Genomic DNA, 17,161 nt, shown 5'->3' on the forward strand with positions numbered 1-17,161 from the left:
CTGAGTTATCGTCATCCTTCGGATTGCCCTAGGACTCCATCTCATCAACCTCACAGCCCCATGTGCAGATAGTTTTTGTTTTTCATTTGCTTGTTACATTAATCCATTCTTCTTCCTCTTCCCCATGTTCCCCCTTTTTCCCTTGGGGATTTGGACTTTGTGTACTATGCAACTTCAATGAGAAAAAGAGTGAGAGATAGAGAGATTTTTGAATAATGGAATGTACAAACGGATCATTGAAACAGACCAAACAATGAAAACCTCTCTGTTTCTTTTTTTCTTTCTCTGCCCTAAAGTGAACCAGGGAGGTAAAGATTCAAACTTCTTGTTCACCAGTAGATCCATTTTTCGACATCTGCATTTGTCCTCTAACTCTTAAGTGGAAACCAAACCCACATCCGCCCAGAATGCCAAGTCAATTTAAAAGTATGAACCCAGTATTGTGGTGCAAGCATACTTTCGTGGCTACAGCGTAAACTCGAGTATCCCAAAAGTTCGATACCCGCTTAACTTACACTTGACCATTATGCTATTCATATGCAGTTTTAGGTCCCCAATCGAATCTTGTTACAGAAAAAGCAAAAGGTTCATGTCTATATCTATGCACCCTACGTTCTTTCCGGGAACTACCCATGTGTATTGATGTTGCAGCTATGCCAAGTAATTAGAGACTTAAAATAGTCTAATAGAGTAACTAACATGAAATTAAAATAGTGTAAAAAGATGAGTACCTACGGCAATGTACTTTTTAATCATCAAGTGGAGACTGTGGTTGTTTAACAATTTAGATTAACAACGTACAGTATCCTATGCTTTTACAACCGAAACTAATGCTATAATAAGTATCTGAATTAGTGAATATAATAACAGAATCATAGCATCACACACACATTTGCTCTAAACTAAGTACCATTCATTATTGAACTCACATGCAATTAACGATTAATCCCCTAACAGAGTACGGCACAATCAAAAAGGAATGATCTTGGTATCCTCCCAAAATCAATCAAGATTTAAGAGAGAGAGAGAGAGATAGAAGGAGATATTCATGGAATGATATGTTTATGTTCTCTCCCACCTGGTTTAAGGGGTGGTCAAAGTCAAAGCTTAAGCAGTGAGATCTGATAAAACGGAAAGGCCACATGACATCTGCACCCTGAGACTTAACGCCCATCCAAAGCAATCACCCAATAATACATGTGTAATCATCTCCCTGAACCTGATCTCGAGGATACTGTTAGTGATCATATGAGCAACTTGAAGGAAGTGCAGGTTATATAAAAAAAAGACAGCAAGATCCAGCAGGAAATTTAACATGAACAAAACCATAGGCCTCGGAATCTTACAAAATTTATTGTGACTGTACCTCCATGACTCATAGTTTAGTACTGCTTGCCTTTAAGTTTAAGTAGATTGGTATTCAAAGTTATGAGCTAAAAGACAATTAGAGAAACAACGGAAATGCTTATTTTCTAAGGCATCAGTCATTTGTAGGCCCTTTCCCTTTTAAGTAAACAAAACAAAAAACAGTCACGCTTCAATGAAATTACAAATCATCTGATTACATGATAATGCAGAGAGCCCATTCATGTATAGCTAGTAGCTGCATGCAAAAGACTCATGAACATTCTGTTTTTATATAATTCCCCAAGAAGCATTGATCCACAATTCTTATTTCAAGTGAAGCAATGGCAATCACTTTAATATCATTGCAAGTACCCAAAAGACATAGAAGTTAGACCAGAGAGAGTATCATCAAGAACCCAGAGGTTTCCCATTCTCAGAATCCTGCTTAAAGAATGTTTTGAAAGTGTCAATCCTTGTCTTTGCTTCTGGTAATCTCCTATCTTCCAGAAATTTTTTGGTCGCTGTTACGAAACCTTCCTTGTCATGTCGTTTCCATTCCTGACACAGTTAACATGTTATATAAAGATTGAAACCTTTCACATTCTAAAAGTAATGAAGCAAGCATATAATATAAGATTTTTCAAACCTCGAAATCCCATTCTCCATAAAGATCCGGGTCATCTTTGTTCTTCCATACATATGTTTCGACTTGCAGCTTCTCTGAAGTATCCTGCAGATGACAAAAGAGCATCAAGAGGTTTATATATCAGAATCCAATATGTAAGAAAGAATAAGTTGTTCCGATCAAAACATTAATTATACCGTCAGCACCACTTCAACAGCCTCTCTGTCATATTCAACATCCTCAAACTCATCTAACATTTTCAGTTCATCATCTGTGATTCCCTTCAGCACCTACAAGAACAAACACACTACAGTACTTCAATTTCAAATTTTTCTGATAAACCTCAAAATCAAGAGTGTACACAGCCTAACAATTCCCCACAAAGAACAACGGCCTTGACGTTTCTCTATGGATTTCAACTCTCTTGTCCAATATGTGAACAATGGAGATTAGGGATAACAAGTGAACCTTTCCGGTGACTTCTCCGGTACCGTCCGGTAGAATTGTTGGATAAACACGGCCTTTGAGTCTAAACCTGTGGCTGAAAGTTCCCAGAATCTCCGTTAATCAAACATCCATTGGATCCAAAACAAAATGAAATTAGACAAGACAGATTGGGTGCGAAAGAGATAAATAGAAACGCACAAGCCGGAGAGTACGGCGGAGACATGGTCAGGGACGCGATTGAGAAGCGCGTTAACGACTTCGGGTTCCTGGAGACTGCCATAGACGAAGAGATCATGAGCAGCTTTCCCCCTTGACAACATACTCATCTTGCTCTTGCCTCTCCGACTCCGTCCAGTTCCTGCGACTGAGACATAGAAAAATTTTCAAGTGTCCATTGTCCGGCCACGTGTCAAGCACACAAAATTGTGTAATTAACTATGTTTTATTTATTTATTCATCATATAATTAGTTTGTCTTGTTTCGTAAAATTAACAAACTGAAAAATCAATTTCCAGAACAGAGGAATTAAATTAAAACCTCCATAGCCATAAGAAACACGATATCCATTTAAAAAAGACAGATCGGGTCATTACAAAAGAACCTCCAACAGCGTTTAAAGTCTTTTTAAGACACTGGAAATTGTAATGAAATTATCTAAAAATGTTTGCCCACGAGTAAGATAATGATCGATCCTTGCTGATCACATGGCCATTGGTTCAGGACCAGCGGCGTTCAGGATGTCTAAGAGTGAGTTTTGGGGTTCCAATTCCTCGTGCCAAAGCTGCAACTTGTCCCCAGGGTAGAAGTTTCTCGTGACTCCCTCTGAGTTGATCTGTTCAAAAAACAACAAAAGTACTTTTGTTAACTACGTTCCATCCAAGAGATTATAAGTCTTGCTTCCGAGAATTTTGGTCAGACAGATGACTTACTATGACAGTTCGTACAACGCCTCCACTGGCTCCATCACGGGCGATGGCTAGTGATACCGCCTTCACAACAAGTTGCTGCAAAATACAATAGCAAGGACCAGTTACAACAAATAGGGTTTGCGAGATTTTGGCAAAAGCAGAGATATAATGATACTTACCTCGGCTTCTTCTTTGGTCATGTCTTCTTTCCAGGCCTGATCAAAGAACCCGTAAAGATAGCTCGAACCAGAGCCTACACAAAAACACACAATTCTACTACTTGTTAACAGAAGCCAAGTATTATAGTAAGTAAATAGTAATGACAACTGAATCGAATACAGCTACGTTCAAACCAAAAGGTCATAAGACACATAATAATATGGATTTTACCTCCAATGGCAAAAGGTTGCTCCACTACAGTTCCACCTAGTGGAATCCCGTAGATCTTCCCACCCTCATACTTATCCCATCCTCCGACGATGAGACCAGTTTGGAGCATGTTCTGCCCAACAATGACATACAGTGTGTCAGTTAACAATCCATCTCATCAAAACAAGGAATGACCGTACAATACCACACTGGATAGATTCAGGGTACAGAAAACTGAGATTGTACCATATATATATATACACACAATAGAATGCATATATGTCTTGGAGCACTGCATACAGTAGCAATAACACAGAAACTTTCTAGATTTTCATAAAAAATGTTTGTTCTTCAGAGTAGAGGACAACCATTACACCAACACTACGAACAACAAGAGATTCATAAATTCTAGCATGCTAGGTTTGAGATGTAACATCAATCTATTTCTTCAGTTATAATAAAGCAAATATAAAACATAAGCAAGTTTTCATGTATCTCAAGGTCAAACTTCCAAACAAAAATTATCAGTGATTCGGCAGAGCAGGTTTTCTCGAACATTCACATTCCCCACTACTATGAGTTTAGGTTGGTGGTAAGAAAACCACACGAAACTGCAAGCTTTAAAGCAAACTTGTACCTTGTTATTATAAGCGAGCATCCTGATAAGGTTGGCAGAAACCTTTACAGTTGCAGGCTGCCCCTGCTGAATTCTGCAAACCACAAGCAAACGTATCATTTTAATCTCCAGATATATAAGCTAACACAAGTATAAAGTCGTCTAGTTTCGTCGAATCAAGGCACAAACGAAACACTCACGTATGCTGGTGAAGGAAGTAGCGAACATAGTCAGAGACAACTTGAGAATCAGCAGCCTGCAAAGGGAACAAGAAGAGAGCTTGTTGTAATCAGTAAAATGCATCTTCAATAACCCAATAGCAAGTTAATCTTGAACAACAAAACATCCAAGTAAGAAACCCAGCAAGCAAAAGAGTTTCAAAAAGAAGTCTAGCGAGCAAAACAGTCACCACAGAATTGGTCAAACAAAAACAAAATTGAAATCCCTAGAAAGATAGATCCAACAAAGCGAGAGGTTAATACCGATCCAGAGCGGCAGACGTAGACATTATCAGTGAGTTGAGTGATCTTATCAGAAGCCCTGTTCGCTACGTACATCCCTGCGCGAGTATTTCATTCAAAAACAGATCCCAATTTCATCAGCTTTCTCAAAATTTCCCAAACAGAAGAATCGATTACAACTTACTCTCCGTTCCAAATTGAAACAGAAAACAAAGCTCAACGAACATGGAATAAAACCCTAGAAGAGTAGAGAAGGGTGAAATCTAACCGGTGCTGGTACGCGAGTCGGCTCCGAGGACGACACCTCCGTTGTAAGTGACGCCGATGATGGTCGTCCCCATGGAGTGCGGCGCATCGAGATTGAGATCCATCGCTGTAGATATCGAAACTTCTGATTAACGTATCGAATCGCCTGATTTTGAGAGTTTTGCGAGTCAGATTACGGTGATGACTGATGAGAAGACGAAAGCTTGAATAAGCAGAAGAAGAACTGGCTTATACCCCAAGTCGAGCCTCTTTTTTACTTTAAAAAATAAATAAAAATAAAAAGTCGTGATTTACGTAAAAAGCCCATGATCTAATTGTTGTCATGGACCTTCCAAATACAAGCCCAATACGTAATAGCCCTATTTATTTTTATTTTTCTGTTTTAACTTTTTAAAAGGTTTTTGTATTTTTTGTTTTGTTGAAAATGTGACTTATTTAATTGGTTCAATCTTTTTGTTTTCAACAATAGTCTTATTTTCTTCAAAAGGTGCAAAAGTACACTCGTTAGGACAACACACAACGCAACAGAGTTTCAAACACACAAAAGACTACAACACCTCTCTCTACTCGGAAAACAAACGGCCTGATTTCACTCGTCTCTAAAGCCAATTAAGAAGGAAACAACAAGAGAGCTATATTGTAGTGGCAACAGCTTCTGGATGATGAGGAAGTATCTGATGAGCCGTGGGGACATTACTCTTTGACTTGTTAGCTACACGGCTCGCTCTTGATTCCTTCACCGGTGACACCTTCTTCTTTGAGGACTCTCCAAGAACCTTCCTCACCTCGTTTGCCAGCTCTATTACATAATCCTCCTCATGCCCTGTTTAAGAACAACAACAAAATAGCTCAACGTATCAAAAAAAAAAAAAGAGTCTCTCTTTTAAACCTTCAAGTTCAGACAGAGCCTTCGACTCATAAGAGACTATAAAGCTTGAGCAGACGTAGTTTTAAGACTACAAGTGATTATTAATGTTCAATTCGCCTAAAGACTTAAAACAAAACTGTTCAAGTGCAAACCCCGAGCCCTTAATAATTATTAATCATGTTGTGGAAGACAAAGGGAGCTTGGACTAACCAATATCGTGCATTGCCTTCTCTAGCAGGAATAGATAATCTCTGTTGTTACCACATGGTCCATTGGCTGTCGCAATTTGTCTTTGGATACACAAAACAACATGCTAATGTGAGGACAAGAATCTGGCAAATATATTGTAGAACAGAAGTTGGTCTGGAGGCTATAATAAGTGTCTACCTTGCCATGTCTTCTAATGGCGCAGGTCCAAGGTAATACTTGTTGGAGACCTTGTCTGGAGTAGACGTGAATCTGAAGATTGCAAAAAATGTATCCATGATGAATGACAACACAAAGACTTGTAGAAGAAATGTAAAAGATACTGCGCTATGGATGTGAGAACAGCCTCTAAGTAACTTACACTATCACTCCAGTTACAGCTGGCTTCAGGGGATCATCTTCCTGTGTAAGTTAAGAGAAGAAAATTTTCAGGTCAATTAGGAGCATAATAGAATAGGCTTATTCAATAGATTCAGGCATGTCATGACTCACCTTGTAAAAGTCTACACATGTCTTGAGATCATATTCACACTCTCTACGTTCCAAGTACTGTGCATAAATAGAATGATCAACACAAAAGCATGAACATAATACATCATGCGATCTAGTTTTTAGACGCCAAAACATACCTCCCTAGCTAGACGTTCTTTTTCTGGGCCACCGCGGACACAGAATGCAGCACCCCACTGTCAAGAAAAATATTGGATTGTTAGTAAGAAAAGAAGAATGTATGAGTAAGTAAGCAGGCCTCAAGAACAGAATCTAAGATCCTTATATCATATACACGTAAGAATTGCTACTTACGCATATGGCTTCTTCAGCTTTCTCGAGTGTGCAAGTTCTTGCAGGGTGTTCTGGTGTACCTCTATGATCAATGCAAGCTACCAAGTCAAATTAAAACACAGGAGAATTAATCAATCAATCTTCAATAGTGGGAAGAAGAGATAAATCAATCAAAATAAGCAAGGGGACAAAATTGTTATCTCAACAAAAGAATAGTAAATACCAAGATCAAATACACGTTTATATCCCTTGATGAAACCTAACACTTTCTCATCGTAGTGAAATCCTGGGTTCCACACAAGAGAGCCATAGCCAAATACCCACATCACCATTTTTCTGCAGTTAATAAGGACAAAATATAAGATTAAGACACAAATCAAGATTTTGTGGAGGTAAATGCCAAAGAAAAATGGACCAACATGTAAAGACAAGAAGATATGTGCTAAAAACACATGTGAAGCGAACAATTAAGACAAATCACAATGGACCAGTGTTGCAAGTGTTAATTCATCTTTAAACGTCAATAGATAAGCTCAGTTTTGGGGGTTCTGTCCAAGACAGCTCAGGAAAACCAAAGACATCTTTTTTATTTTTTCTTTCAATCTGCAAAGAGAGGAAAATTTTCTAGGCAAGCTTATGAGTTTTCTATAGCAATGGTGCAGGTGAAACCGTAAAAGGAAGACATGAATCACCAAACATTTGGAACACAAGACAAAACCCAGTTAGTAAACATGTGTTCCCAAATTCTAGAAAGAAAGGGAAATAGGGATTGGCTTTTTCTATTCAGGTGCAATATATCGTAATATCGTATAATCAAAACAGAACAGTAAGAACATTTCCTTGGATTTCAATAAACATAAACACAACACAGAGAAGATGGCAACATAAGCTACCTAAACCAAAATGCGGAATAAAGAATAAAAATCAAAACTTTTTACCCTGGAGCACGATCTGCGTGGAGAGAAAAATGAATCCCACCGTGAGACAAGATCTCCTCTTTTAGTTAGACTAGATAATCCGAGAAAAGCTGAGAAACTCGTGGGAGGAGGAGGAGAGATTACAGAGAAAAAGGTCGAAGGAACGACGTCGTATTCAGGTTCGTACGGAGCTGGTAATGGTAATGAGACCACTCAGCTCCTTTCTCCTTCCTTTTCTCTCTGAGACTCTTCCTCTCTACTGCTTCTCGAGATGTGTTCTGATGAGGAGGAGGAGGCGATGTGTGGGAAGAAGAGCATTTATAGAAAGAGAGATGGAGAGACCGAACCGTATGTAATGTTCATGCCACGCATGTTTTTTTTGAGTTCTTCAGATTTTTTTGTCTGTTCTGTTTTCCATTCGTCACGTGACTGGCCGGTGAAGACGCTTTGTTTCTGGCCTTTCCCCAAACAAAAATAAATTATCCTCAAAATAAGGAATCTCTATTCCTATTGAAATTGATTTTGTTTTATTTATTATGGAAACTCAATACTAATATACAAAATCTAAAAAAAAGTTCCTAATATAAATCGAAACGAAAAGGAAAAACATTAGGAAGCCATAGATAATAAAATTGGATGCTAATTAATTTTTTAAACATTATAAGTCAACAGTTGGAAGACAAATTGTTTTAAAATAAAAAATTCTAAGCTAATTTTAAATGTATTTTGTAGAAGCTTGGTCGTTGAGGGAAACAAAGATCTACAATAATTAAAAAAAAAAAAAAAAAAAACGTGAAAATGTATTTGTTACACAAAGGCATATACATACATTAACATTACTACCAACGTCACTATACAAAAAAGAAAAAGAAAAAACTAATAATATGTTTGGAGCTTAGCTTAAGATAGATAACTAATTTATTTAAACACCTTTTCATGACTGTTTGTTCGCAAATCACGCCATAACATATTTCGAGGAGGCAAATACAGTGTGGATCAAATTATCCTCCAGCTGAAACCCTCCAAACACTAGAGAGGAGAGGTTGTTCTTGCGTTGACTTTCTCCGTCAACGAAACCCGTCACTCAAACATGGCTGTAATAAACAATATCACTATCATAGTTTGGGCCGAAGTCAAAATTGATTATATATAGTTTGGGCCGAAAAATCAAAATTAAAAATGCTTGGGCCTGTTGATGCATCGGCTTCACTTAAATTCAGATATCATCGAGACTCTGTCGTCCGTCTTCTACTGGCGTCGACGTGTCAGTTTCCGACGATCTGGTAATGCTCTCAAATCATCTCTCCCTCGCTGTTGTTTGATGCTCATTCTTTGGCCAGTTTTGAGTAATCCTCGTATGCATCTTGATTCTTCTTCGAATTTCGTATGCTCAAATCAATTTTTGTTTTATTCTTCAATGTTGAAAAAAAAATCTAGCTGCAATTTTTGGGGATTTTTTGTATGTGTTTAGCTCCTGAATTTTGAATATCGTTACCCATTTTTTTTAAGTTTTTCTATTCTCGGATTCATACAATACTTTTGAGTCGAAACAGCTCAAAAAGAACATGAAATCTCATTGTTTATTTGTTTAAGTTCTGATCTAGTCTGCAAGAGACGAACATGCATATGCACCTCTCACTACTATATAAAATATTTTTGGTCATTGTTCAATTTGACAAAGTGTGTTTAATGTTTCAAATTTACAATTTTGTTGTAGTTAAATGTGTGTAGCTGTACAAGGTTAATCAACCAAATTTGCAGTGAGCTTTTTTTTATAGGATGGATGAAGGAACTTCGGGTTCACGGAGATTGCGGTCTCAAGTAGCTCCGGACTGGACAGTCAAAGACTGTCTGATACTCGTCAATGAGATTGCTGCTGTTGAATCGGATTGTTCTAATGCTTTGTCCAGCTTTCAGAAATGGACGATGATCTCAGAGAACTGTAACGCTTTGGATGTACGCAGAACTCTCAACCAATGCAGGAGGAAATGGGATTCTTTGTTGTCTGATTACAATCAGATCAAGCAGTGGGAATCACGTTCCCAAGGCAGTGCTCGTTCGTATTGGTCCCTTAGTGTTGAGAAGAGGAAGTTACTGAATCTCCCGGGGAATGTCGATAAAGAGATTTTTGAAGCCGTCAGTGCGGTTGTGATGATCCAAGATGACAAAGCTGGTACTGAGTCTGACAGTGATCCGGAAGAGGACGACGTTGTTGATATCACTGCTGAATTTGGTACATCACACTATTCTCCTCTTGCCTTTTTACAAATCTTTAGAACAAATAGCACATAGACACTGTGTTTTGAGATACAGAATGATGAAAATTGTCCGGTATAGTTGATCAGGCATAGATGAGTTTTCTTAGTTAACACTCTGCTGCTTTGGTGCTTCCCGTGCCACCGTAAGACTCTATAGTGACTGAGCTACCATATGGTTTCTTGCTCATATTGCTCTATTCTTAGTCACCATCTTTAGGTTAATAGATGTGCATAAATGTGAACTGCTCCATTTGATGTTACCCGGATCAGTCATTGCTAACCCCTCGAAACACTTTGGTTGCAAAACTCAGCTTATGTAGGGTCCAAAAGATCAAGACAGCGAGCAACGGTTACCAAGGAGATCCCGCCACAGAAGACAAAGATACAAGAGCCACGGAGATATAGAGTCGAGGAATACAGTCAACAGAAACCTACAAAAGCAGCCCATCCCCATCAGAACAAAACCATGGAGGAGGAGAAGAAGCCGGCGGAAGAAATATCTACAGATGAAGAAGAGGAGGAACCAATGAACATAGAAGAGGATGTAGAAGTGACGCAAGCGAAGCTTAGTTATAAAATTGACTTGATACATGCGATAGTCGGTAGGAATCTAGCCAAGGACAATGAAACAGGGGATGATATTAGTATCAAGGACAAGTTGAAGTATGTGAGACAGCAAGGAGACGAGCTTATCGCTTGTCTGAGTGAAATTGTTAAAACTCTTGGTAGGCTCCGTGAAGTTTAATTTGAATGATTAAACTGGATGAAAACGCTGATCTACTTGTAATACAGTATTGTAGACTTGTAGTGAATGAAAACGCTGGTACTATGTAAATCTGGCAGTGTTGTAGACTTGTAGTGAATGAAAACGCTAGTACTATGGCAGAAATGAGAGTGAAAAAAATATCGACTCCACTGGGGATCGAACCCAGAGTCTCTGGTTTCGTAGACCAGCGCCTTATCCATTGGGCCATGGAGTCTTGTTATGCTAGATATGAAGAAATGCCCTTCCTACACGGTTACATTCTAGGACTAGTTGGAACTTGGAACCAATTCAAAACAAATTAATAAACGAAAACAAAATTGCATGAATTTTGAAGCCATGCATATATGATATATCCAATGTTTATAGTTTATGTATCTTAAATAAAATCCATTAAAGTACTCTATTTTTTGGATTGAGTATATATCAATATTTTAGACTAATACAAAAATTATCAACTAGTGATATTAGCTCAATAAATAATGTGGAATGGCAATATATTTAAATTTCATAAAATTTATACAGTTCATGTGTTTTTGACAACACTTCCATGTTATTTTAATAAAACATCTATTACGATTTTCTTTTAAATGTATATCCAAGAATTTGTTAGAAATAAGAATTTAGATTTATAAATCTAGTACAAAAGTCAAATTTACACAGACATAAGAAACACACGTAATCAAGTTCAGATAATACAAAATTAGATGAGTAAACACACCATGGAAAATCTTATGTACCAATACTTGGTTCCACGTTGTAGGCGAAAACGATTGTGTGCTTGACCTTTTCTGTCATTTCACCATCAGCCGTCCTTTCATCCTTCTTCCGGCAAAAAAACTCATCTCATTTGAATTTTCCAAAGAAACAGTTTCGGACATATAAATCTTAACACTTCTTCTCAAACCCCAAAATTTCGATATTTTTCAAAGAAATGACCCGTGATGACAAGTTCTCGACCGTATACTTTGTGTTATTAATCGCCGTCAGCTGCTTCGCCGTTACTACTACATCCGGTGAAGGTGACGCTGATGCTCTTTTGAAGTTCAAGTCATCTCTCGTCAACGCCACAGCGCTCGGCGGATGGGACTCCGGCGAACCTCCTTGCTCAGGAGAGAAAGGAAGCAACTCTAAATGGAAAGGAGTGATGTGTTCAAACGGCTCAGTTTTCGCTATCCGTCTCGAGAACATGAGCCTCTCCGGGGAGCTTGACGTACAGGCTCTCGGGTCAATGCGTCGCCTCAGGAGCGTCAGCTTTATGCGCAACCATTTCGAAGGGAAGATTCCACGTGGACTCGATGGATTAGTCTCGCTTGTGCATCTTTACCTGGCACATAACCGGTTCTCCGGGGAGGTAGACGGTGATTTGTTCGATGGAATGAAGGATTTGGTGAAGGTTCATCTAGAAGGAAACCTGTTTTCCGGTGAGATTCCCAAGTCGTTAGGGAAATTGCCGAAGCTTACTGAGCTGAATCTTGAGAACAACATGTTCACCGGGAAACTACCGCCGTTTAAACAGAAGAATCTTGTTACCGTTAACGTTGCTAACAATCGATTAGAAGGTCGGATTCCGTTTACTCTCGGCCTCATGAACCCTACATTCTTCTCAGGTGATCATTATCCTCATTAATTTCTGTGCTATATTCACATTTAAGCTTCCTATAAAAATAAACTAAAAAAGTCTCTTTACACATATTTTGATAGTCGATGATTTTTTAAGACTATAATTATAATCACGATCCATGGGAAATTTTGAACTGATTGGTTTTATTTGGAGTCTTTTGTGAGTAGTGAGCACGTTAAATTTTGCATGTAATGGTTACAATATGAATTTATTTCTTCTTTTGACGTCCTTATTAAAATTGACAAAATATTTCTGAAAAATACAAAGTTTTGACAGAATAATTCGGATTAATTTATTAGTGGGCCTGTAAAGTAATGGGCCATGAAGATATTAATTTAAAAAATGGTTTGGGCCTAAAAAACAGGAAACAGGGGGTTGTGTGGAGCGCCTTTGCTTCCGTGCAGATACACTCGTCCGCCGTTCTTCACCGTGTTTCTCCTTGCACTCACCGTCCTCGCCGTCATCGTCCTCATTACTGTTTTCCTTTCCGTTTGCATTCTCAGCCGCCGTCAAGGCAAAAACCAAGAACAAAGCCACGGACACGTCCACGTTCACCCCCCAGTCTACGGACAAACCGAGCAACAATACAGCGAGAAGAGCTCGCAGGACTCCAAGGTCTACAGGAAGCTAGCCAACGAAGCTGGGCAGCGAGATTCAACAGCAACATCAGGAGCGTTATCAGTCGGAACTGCGGAAGAAGACAAGAGAGGAGGAGATCAACGGAAGCTACATTTCGTCAGGAATGATCAAGAGAAGTTCACGCTTCAGGATATGCTTCGCGCGTCGGCGGAGGTTCTCGGAAGCGGCGGATTTGGATCGTCGTACAAGGCGGCTTTGTCGAGTGGCCGTGCGGTGGTTGTGAAACGGTTTAGGTTTATGAGCAATATCGGGAGAGAAGAGTTTTACGATCATATGAAGAAGATTGGAAGATTGTCTCACCCTAATCTTCTTCCTTTGGTAGCTTTCTATTATAGGAAAGAAGAGAAGCTTCTCGTTACTAATTACATTCCTAATGGAAGCCTCGCTAATCTCCTCCATGGTATAAAAATTGAAACTTTACTCTGTTTTGTTTGGTTGTTTGTTCATCTTTCATCTGATGATTGATTTGTTTTGCAGCTAATCGAACACCAGATCAAGTGGTTTTGGATTGGCCGATTCGATTCAAGATTGTAAGAGGAGTTACGAGAGGTTTGGCTTATCTCTATAGAGTGTTCCCTGATCTGAATCTTCCTCATGGCCATCTCAAATCTTCCAATGTGTTGCTTGACCACAACTTCGAGCCTCTTTTGACGGACTACGCACTTGTCCCGGTGGTGAATAGGGATCAGTCACAGCAGTTCATGGTGGCTTACAAAGCACCTGAGTTCACTCAGCAGGATCGGACTTCGAGGAGGTCTGATGTGTGGAGCCTTGGGATCTTGATTCTTGAGATTCTTACGGGGAAGTTTCCAGCGAATTATCTCCGGCAAGGGAAAGGAGCTGATGACGAGTTAGCTGCTTGGGTTGAGTCTGTAGCGAGAACAGAGTGGACAGCTGATGTGTTTGATAAGGAGATGAAAGCAGGGAAAGAACATGAAGCACAAATGTTGAAGCTGCTCAAGATTGGGTTGAGATGTTGTGATTGGGATATTGAGAAGAGAATTGAGATTCACGAGGCTGTTGATCGAATAGAAGAGGTTGACAGAGATGCAGGTGGAGGTCAAGAGAGTGTTCGATCTTCATACGTTACTGCTAGTGAAGGTGATCATCGTTCTTCAAGAGCTATGACTGGGGAGTTCCCGCTCATGTAAACAGCTTTAAACTGAAAAAGGCTTGGTATCTCTCTGGTCTCCACAACTAGTCTTCTTCTTCATCTAATTCTCGTTTTCTTGATATTTGTTGAGCAAAGTATGTGTCTTTGTTTGTAGGTAAAGACAATTACCCCTTCTTTTTTAAATTGCCAGGGTTATTCGCATTCAATTCTTTTTTTTTCCTAGTTTTATCAGATATGATTGATGAGTTAAGCTTCAAGCTTTTGTTCTTTTGTTGATTTTTTCACGCTTTCAGCTCTTTTTCCTATTTTGTGAATATTATATTCGTGCGCCTATTTTGTTATCATCCAGACGCAAAAGAATGTCTTTTAGTCCATTTCTTCTTCAACTTGTCCACTTTCTGATGTAGTGTAGAGATAAGCAAGAATATAAATTAATGGTTTTCACATGCTTGTTGCTTTAGATATTGGGTAACCTTGTAGGTGGTATATTCTTTGAGGATATTTTGATTTACTTTTACTAGTTCGTTTGATAGAGACCTTAATAAAGTTTATATCTTTTTTTTTTCTATTTATATTTCCTTGTCCCCATGTGATTTTTCTTTATCCCCTTTTCTTGGAATTTACAAGCTTAATCAACCGAGAGGAAAAAAAATCTGCGTAGAAATCTTGTTACAATCTACTCTGTATTGAAATTACTTTCTGTTTAGTTTTCCTCGTATCAAAGGTTATACCCTCCATCTCTCTGGTATCAGGTATGTTGAGTTTCGTTGTTCAACAGGTGGTCGTCTGTAAAACCTGTTATAAATAGTCCGTGTTTCAGAATTTGTTTTCAGTTGTATGTTCCTTCCAACTTTTTTTCTGGGTTTGTAATGTTTTGAAACTGGTCTTGATATAACTGTATGTTTGATCATCTCATATGTTCATGATGATAGACTTTAGGGTTTTGTAATCCGGAAAAAAATAACCCAGGTTTAACTGTAGAGCTGTGTAGAACATATCAGTCTCACGAGTTTTACTTAGTTACAACGCATATGCTCATTTCTTTAAAAGCTTTTCGAGTTGGAATTTGCTTGAGCCGTTTTTGGTAACGTGTACTCCTACAATAAGGCCAAAGCACCTGTTCTTGATGGTTCTCTTATTGGTTTAGATTTCTGAGCAGAAGCAGTATAAAGAGCATAGTGGTGTTGCAGTTTAAATGGCAGTATCAGCTGATTACAAAGTTAGGTTTCCTGAAAGTGATGATCTTTACTCTATACTAGCAACTGAAGGGATTGAGTTCCTTTTGTCGCATAGTGGAGAGGTACCGCTTATGCGCTCCTGTTATTATATTGCAATATATATTGATATATTCGTCTGGTCCTTCATACTAAACTATAAGATCATTTCAATCAGGTGCCGTTGGAGTATATTCATGGGAAGACGATTTGTCTCTTCTTCTCTGCAAACTGGTGCAGGCCTTGCAAGGACTTCACTCCAGAGCTGGTAAAACTCTACGGGAATCTTCAGAATCGAGGAGAAGAACTCGAGATCATCTTTGTCTCATTTGATCATGATATGACTTTATTCTATGAACACTTCTGGTGCATGCCATGGCTCGCAGTTCCTTTCAATTTAACTCTACTCAACAAATTAAGGGACAAGTACAGAATTTCTCGTATCCCGTCACTGGTTCCTCTATATTCAGATGATATCTTGGTCGCTGAAGATGTAATTGGTCTAGTAGAAGACTATGGTCCGGAGGCATTTCCTTTTACTAAAAAGAGAAAAGAAGAACTTAAAGCCATCGATGAGTCCAAACGCGTTGGAGGACAGTTGGAGAAACTCCTTACACACGAGTCCCAAAATTACGTTGTTTCCAGAAATGGAAGTAAAGTAAGAAAAACTGACTTGTAGACTTCAAATATCTGGTCTGATCAAAATGTTCCAAGATGATTATGTATGTTTATAAACCTTATGCAGGTGCTAGTTTCTAAACTTGTGGGCAAGACCATAGGGTTGTACTTTGGTGCACACTGGTGTCCGCCTTTTCGATCTTTCACTTCTCAGCTCATAGATGTGTACAATGAGCTTGCGACCACAGAAAAAGGCTCTTTTGAAGTCATCTTAGTTTCAACAGACAGAGACTCAAGAGAGTTTAACATCAACATGACCAACATGCCATGGCTTGCAGTACCTTATGAGGACAGAAGAAGACAAGATCTTTGTAGAATCTTCAACATCAAACTCATACCTGCATTGGTCATCATAGGACCGGAAGAGAAAACGGTGACCACAAACGCGAGAGAGATGGTATCGTTGTATGGATCCAGGAGTTTCCCGTTCACGGAATCAAGGATTGCTGAGTTAAAAGATTCTTTGAAGAAAGAAGGTGATTCGTTTCCAAGGAAAGTGAAGGATAAGAAGCACGAACATGAGCTAAAGCTGGATATGGCGAAAGCGTATGTGTGTGATTTCTGTAAGAAGCAAGGTAGGTTTTGGGCATTTTCTTGCGATGATTGCGATTATGATCTTCATCCTACATGCGTGGAAGAACAAGAAGCATCGTTGGTTTAGCAAAAGAGATAGTCGTCGTGATTTGTCTGAATGATATTGTAATATTTAGTAAAGAATAGAAGATTTGATATGTTCTGAAAGTCAATGGACACCTACTACGTTCTTCATTTTTGTTGTTGTTGTCAAGCAAAACTCAAAACAGAGTTAGGAATTTACTAGGATCAATATTGTAATTGTATGTTCTGTTTGTACAATTTATTCCGTTTTTTGGCAAAAGTATATTCTATATTTACATTTCCTTGCAAGTATATATTGAAAAAGAAAGTCTTAAATTTTTCAAACAAAAGTCAAATTATTTAATTTTCATTTGCATGTAATCTAACTTTTTAGTAACATCTTCTAGATTGTTGCGTGCAAAGAAAAGAAGCTGTTTGTGGGTAAACTATATAACACAA

General features: G+C 38.6%; 6 protein-coding genes and 1 non-coding gene across 9 annotated transcripts; 3 read left to right on the plus strand and 4 right to left on the minus strand.

Moving 5' to 3' along the window:
- On the minus strand, positions 1,505-2,826 carry LOC104721709 (protein AIG2 A-like). The gene is made up of 5 exons (XM_010439753.2): positions 2,618-2,826; positions 2,441-2,513; positions 2,170-2,262; positions 1,994-2,077; positions 1,505-1,905 (listed from the first exon to the last, which is right to left on the minus strand). Exons 1-5 carry the CDS (start codon positions 2,743-2,745, stop codon positions 1,756-1,758), a joined length of 528 nt encoding a protein of 175 aa, XP_010438055.1. The 5' UTR covers positions 2,746-2,826; the 3' UTR covers positions 1,505-1,755.
- On the minus strand, positions 2,943-5,265 carry LOC104721710 (proteasome subunit beta type-6). The gene is made up of 8 exons (XM_010439754.1): positions 5,042-5,265; positions 4,795-4,871; positions 4,513-4,568; positions 4,334-4,406; positions 3,718-3,829; positions 3,507-3,580; positions 3,349-3,423; positions 2,943-3,251 (listed from the first exon to the last, which is right to left on the minus strand). Exons 1-8 carry the CDS (start codon positions 5,142-5,144, stop codon positions 3,120-3,122), a joined length of 702 nt encoding a protein of 233 aa, XP_010438056.1. The 5' UTR covers positions 5,145-5,265; the 3' UTR covers positions 2,943-3,119.
- Positions 5,552-8,164, minus strand: LOC104721711 (gamma-glutamylcyclotransferase 2-2-like). Its single transcript, XM_010439755.2, has 9 exons — positions 7,837-8,164; positions 7,122-7,234; positions 6,920-6,996; positions 6,745-6,801; positions 6,608-6,664; positions 6,477-6,517; positions 6,296-6,367; positions 6,119-6,198; positions 5,552-5,863 (listed from the first exon to the last, which is right to left on the minus strand). The coding sequence occupies exons 2-9, from the start codon at positions 7,228-7,230 to the stop codon at positions 5,673-5,675; spliced, it is 684 nt and encodes a 227-aa protein (XP_010438057.1). The 5' UTR covers positions 7,231-7,234; positions 7,837-8,164; the 3' UTR covers positions 5,552-5,672.
- LOC104721712 (trihelix transcription factor ASR3-like) lies at positions 9,043-10,961 on the plus strand. Of its 3 annotated transcripts, none has more exons than XM_010439756.1 (3): positions 9,043-9,098; positions 9,577-10,048; positions 10,385-10,908. In XM_010439756.1, exons 2-3 carry the CDS (start codon positions 9,595-9,597, stop codon positions 10,816-10,818), a joined length of 888 nt encoding a protein of 295 aa, XP_010438058.1. In that variant the 5' UTR covers positions 9,043-9,098; positions 9,577-9,594; the 3' UTR covers positions 10,819-10,908. The 3 variants fall into 3 exon arrangements, with proteins under 3 accessions (XP_010438058.1, XP_010438060.1, XP_010438059.1); XM_010439758.2 differs by having other exon boundaries at positions 9,049-9,098; positions 9,594-10,048; positions 10,385-10,961; XM_010439757.2 differs by having other exon boundaries at positions 9,062-9,170; positions 10,385-10,961.
- Positions 10,981-11,053, minus strand: TRNAR-ACG. Its single transcript has one exon. It is a non-coding gene; the product is annotated as a tRNA-Arg (tRNA).
- LOC104721714 (probable LRR receptor-like serine/threonine-protein kinase At4g31250) lies at positions 11,751-14,396 on the plus strand. The gene is made up of 3 exons (XM_010439759.2): positions 11,751-12,446; positions 12,825-13,499; positions 13,577-14,396. Exons 1-3 carry the CDS (start codon positions 11,771-11,773, stop codon positions 14,248-14,250), a joined length of 2,025 nt encoding a protein of 674 aa, XP_010438061.1. The 5' UTR covers positions 11,751-11,770; the 3' UTR covers positions 14,251-14,396.
- Positions 14,484-16,964, plus strand: LOC104721715 (probable nucleoredoxin 3). The gene is made up of 4 exons (XM_010439761.2): positions 14,484-14,965; positions 15,361-15,513; positions 15,606-16,085; positions 16,173-16,964. The coding sequence occupies exons 2-4, from the start codon at positions 15,409-15,411 to the stop codon at positions 16,764-16,766; spliced, it is 1,179 nt and encodes a 392-aa protein (XP_010438063.1). The 5' UTR covers positions 14,484-14,965; positions 15,361-15,408; the 3' UTR covers positions 16,767-16,964.

Source organism: Camelina sativa, chromosome 11 (genome assembly GCF_000633955.1).
Source record: "Camelina sativa cultivar DH55 chromosome 11, Cs, whole genome shotgun sequence".
In the NCBI taxonomy this organism is placed as follows: Eukaryota; Viridiplantae; Streptophyta; class Magnoliopsida; order Brassicales; family Brassicaceae; genus Camelina; species Camelina sativa.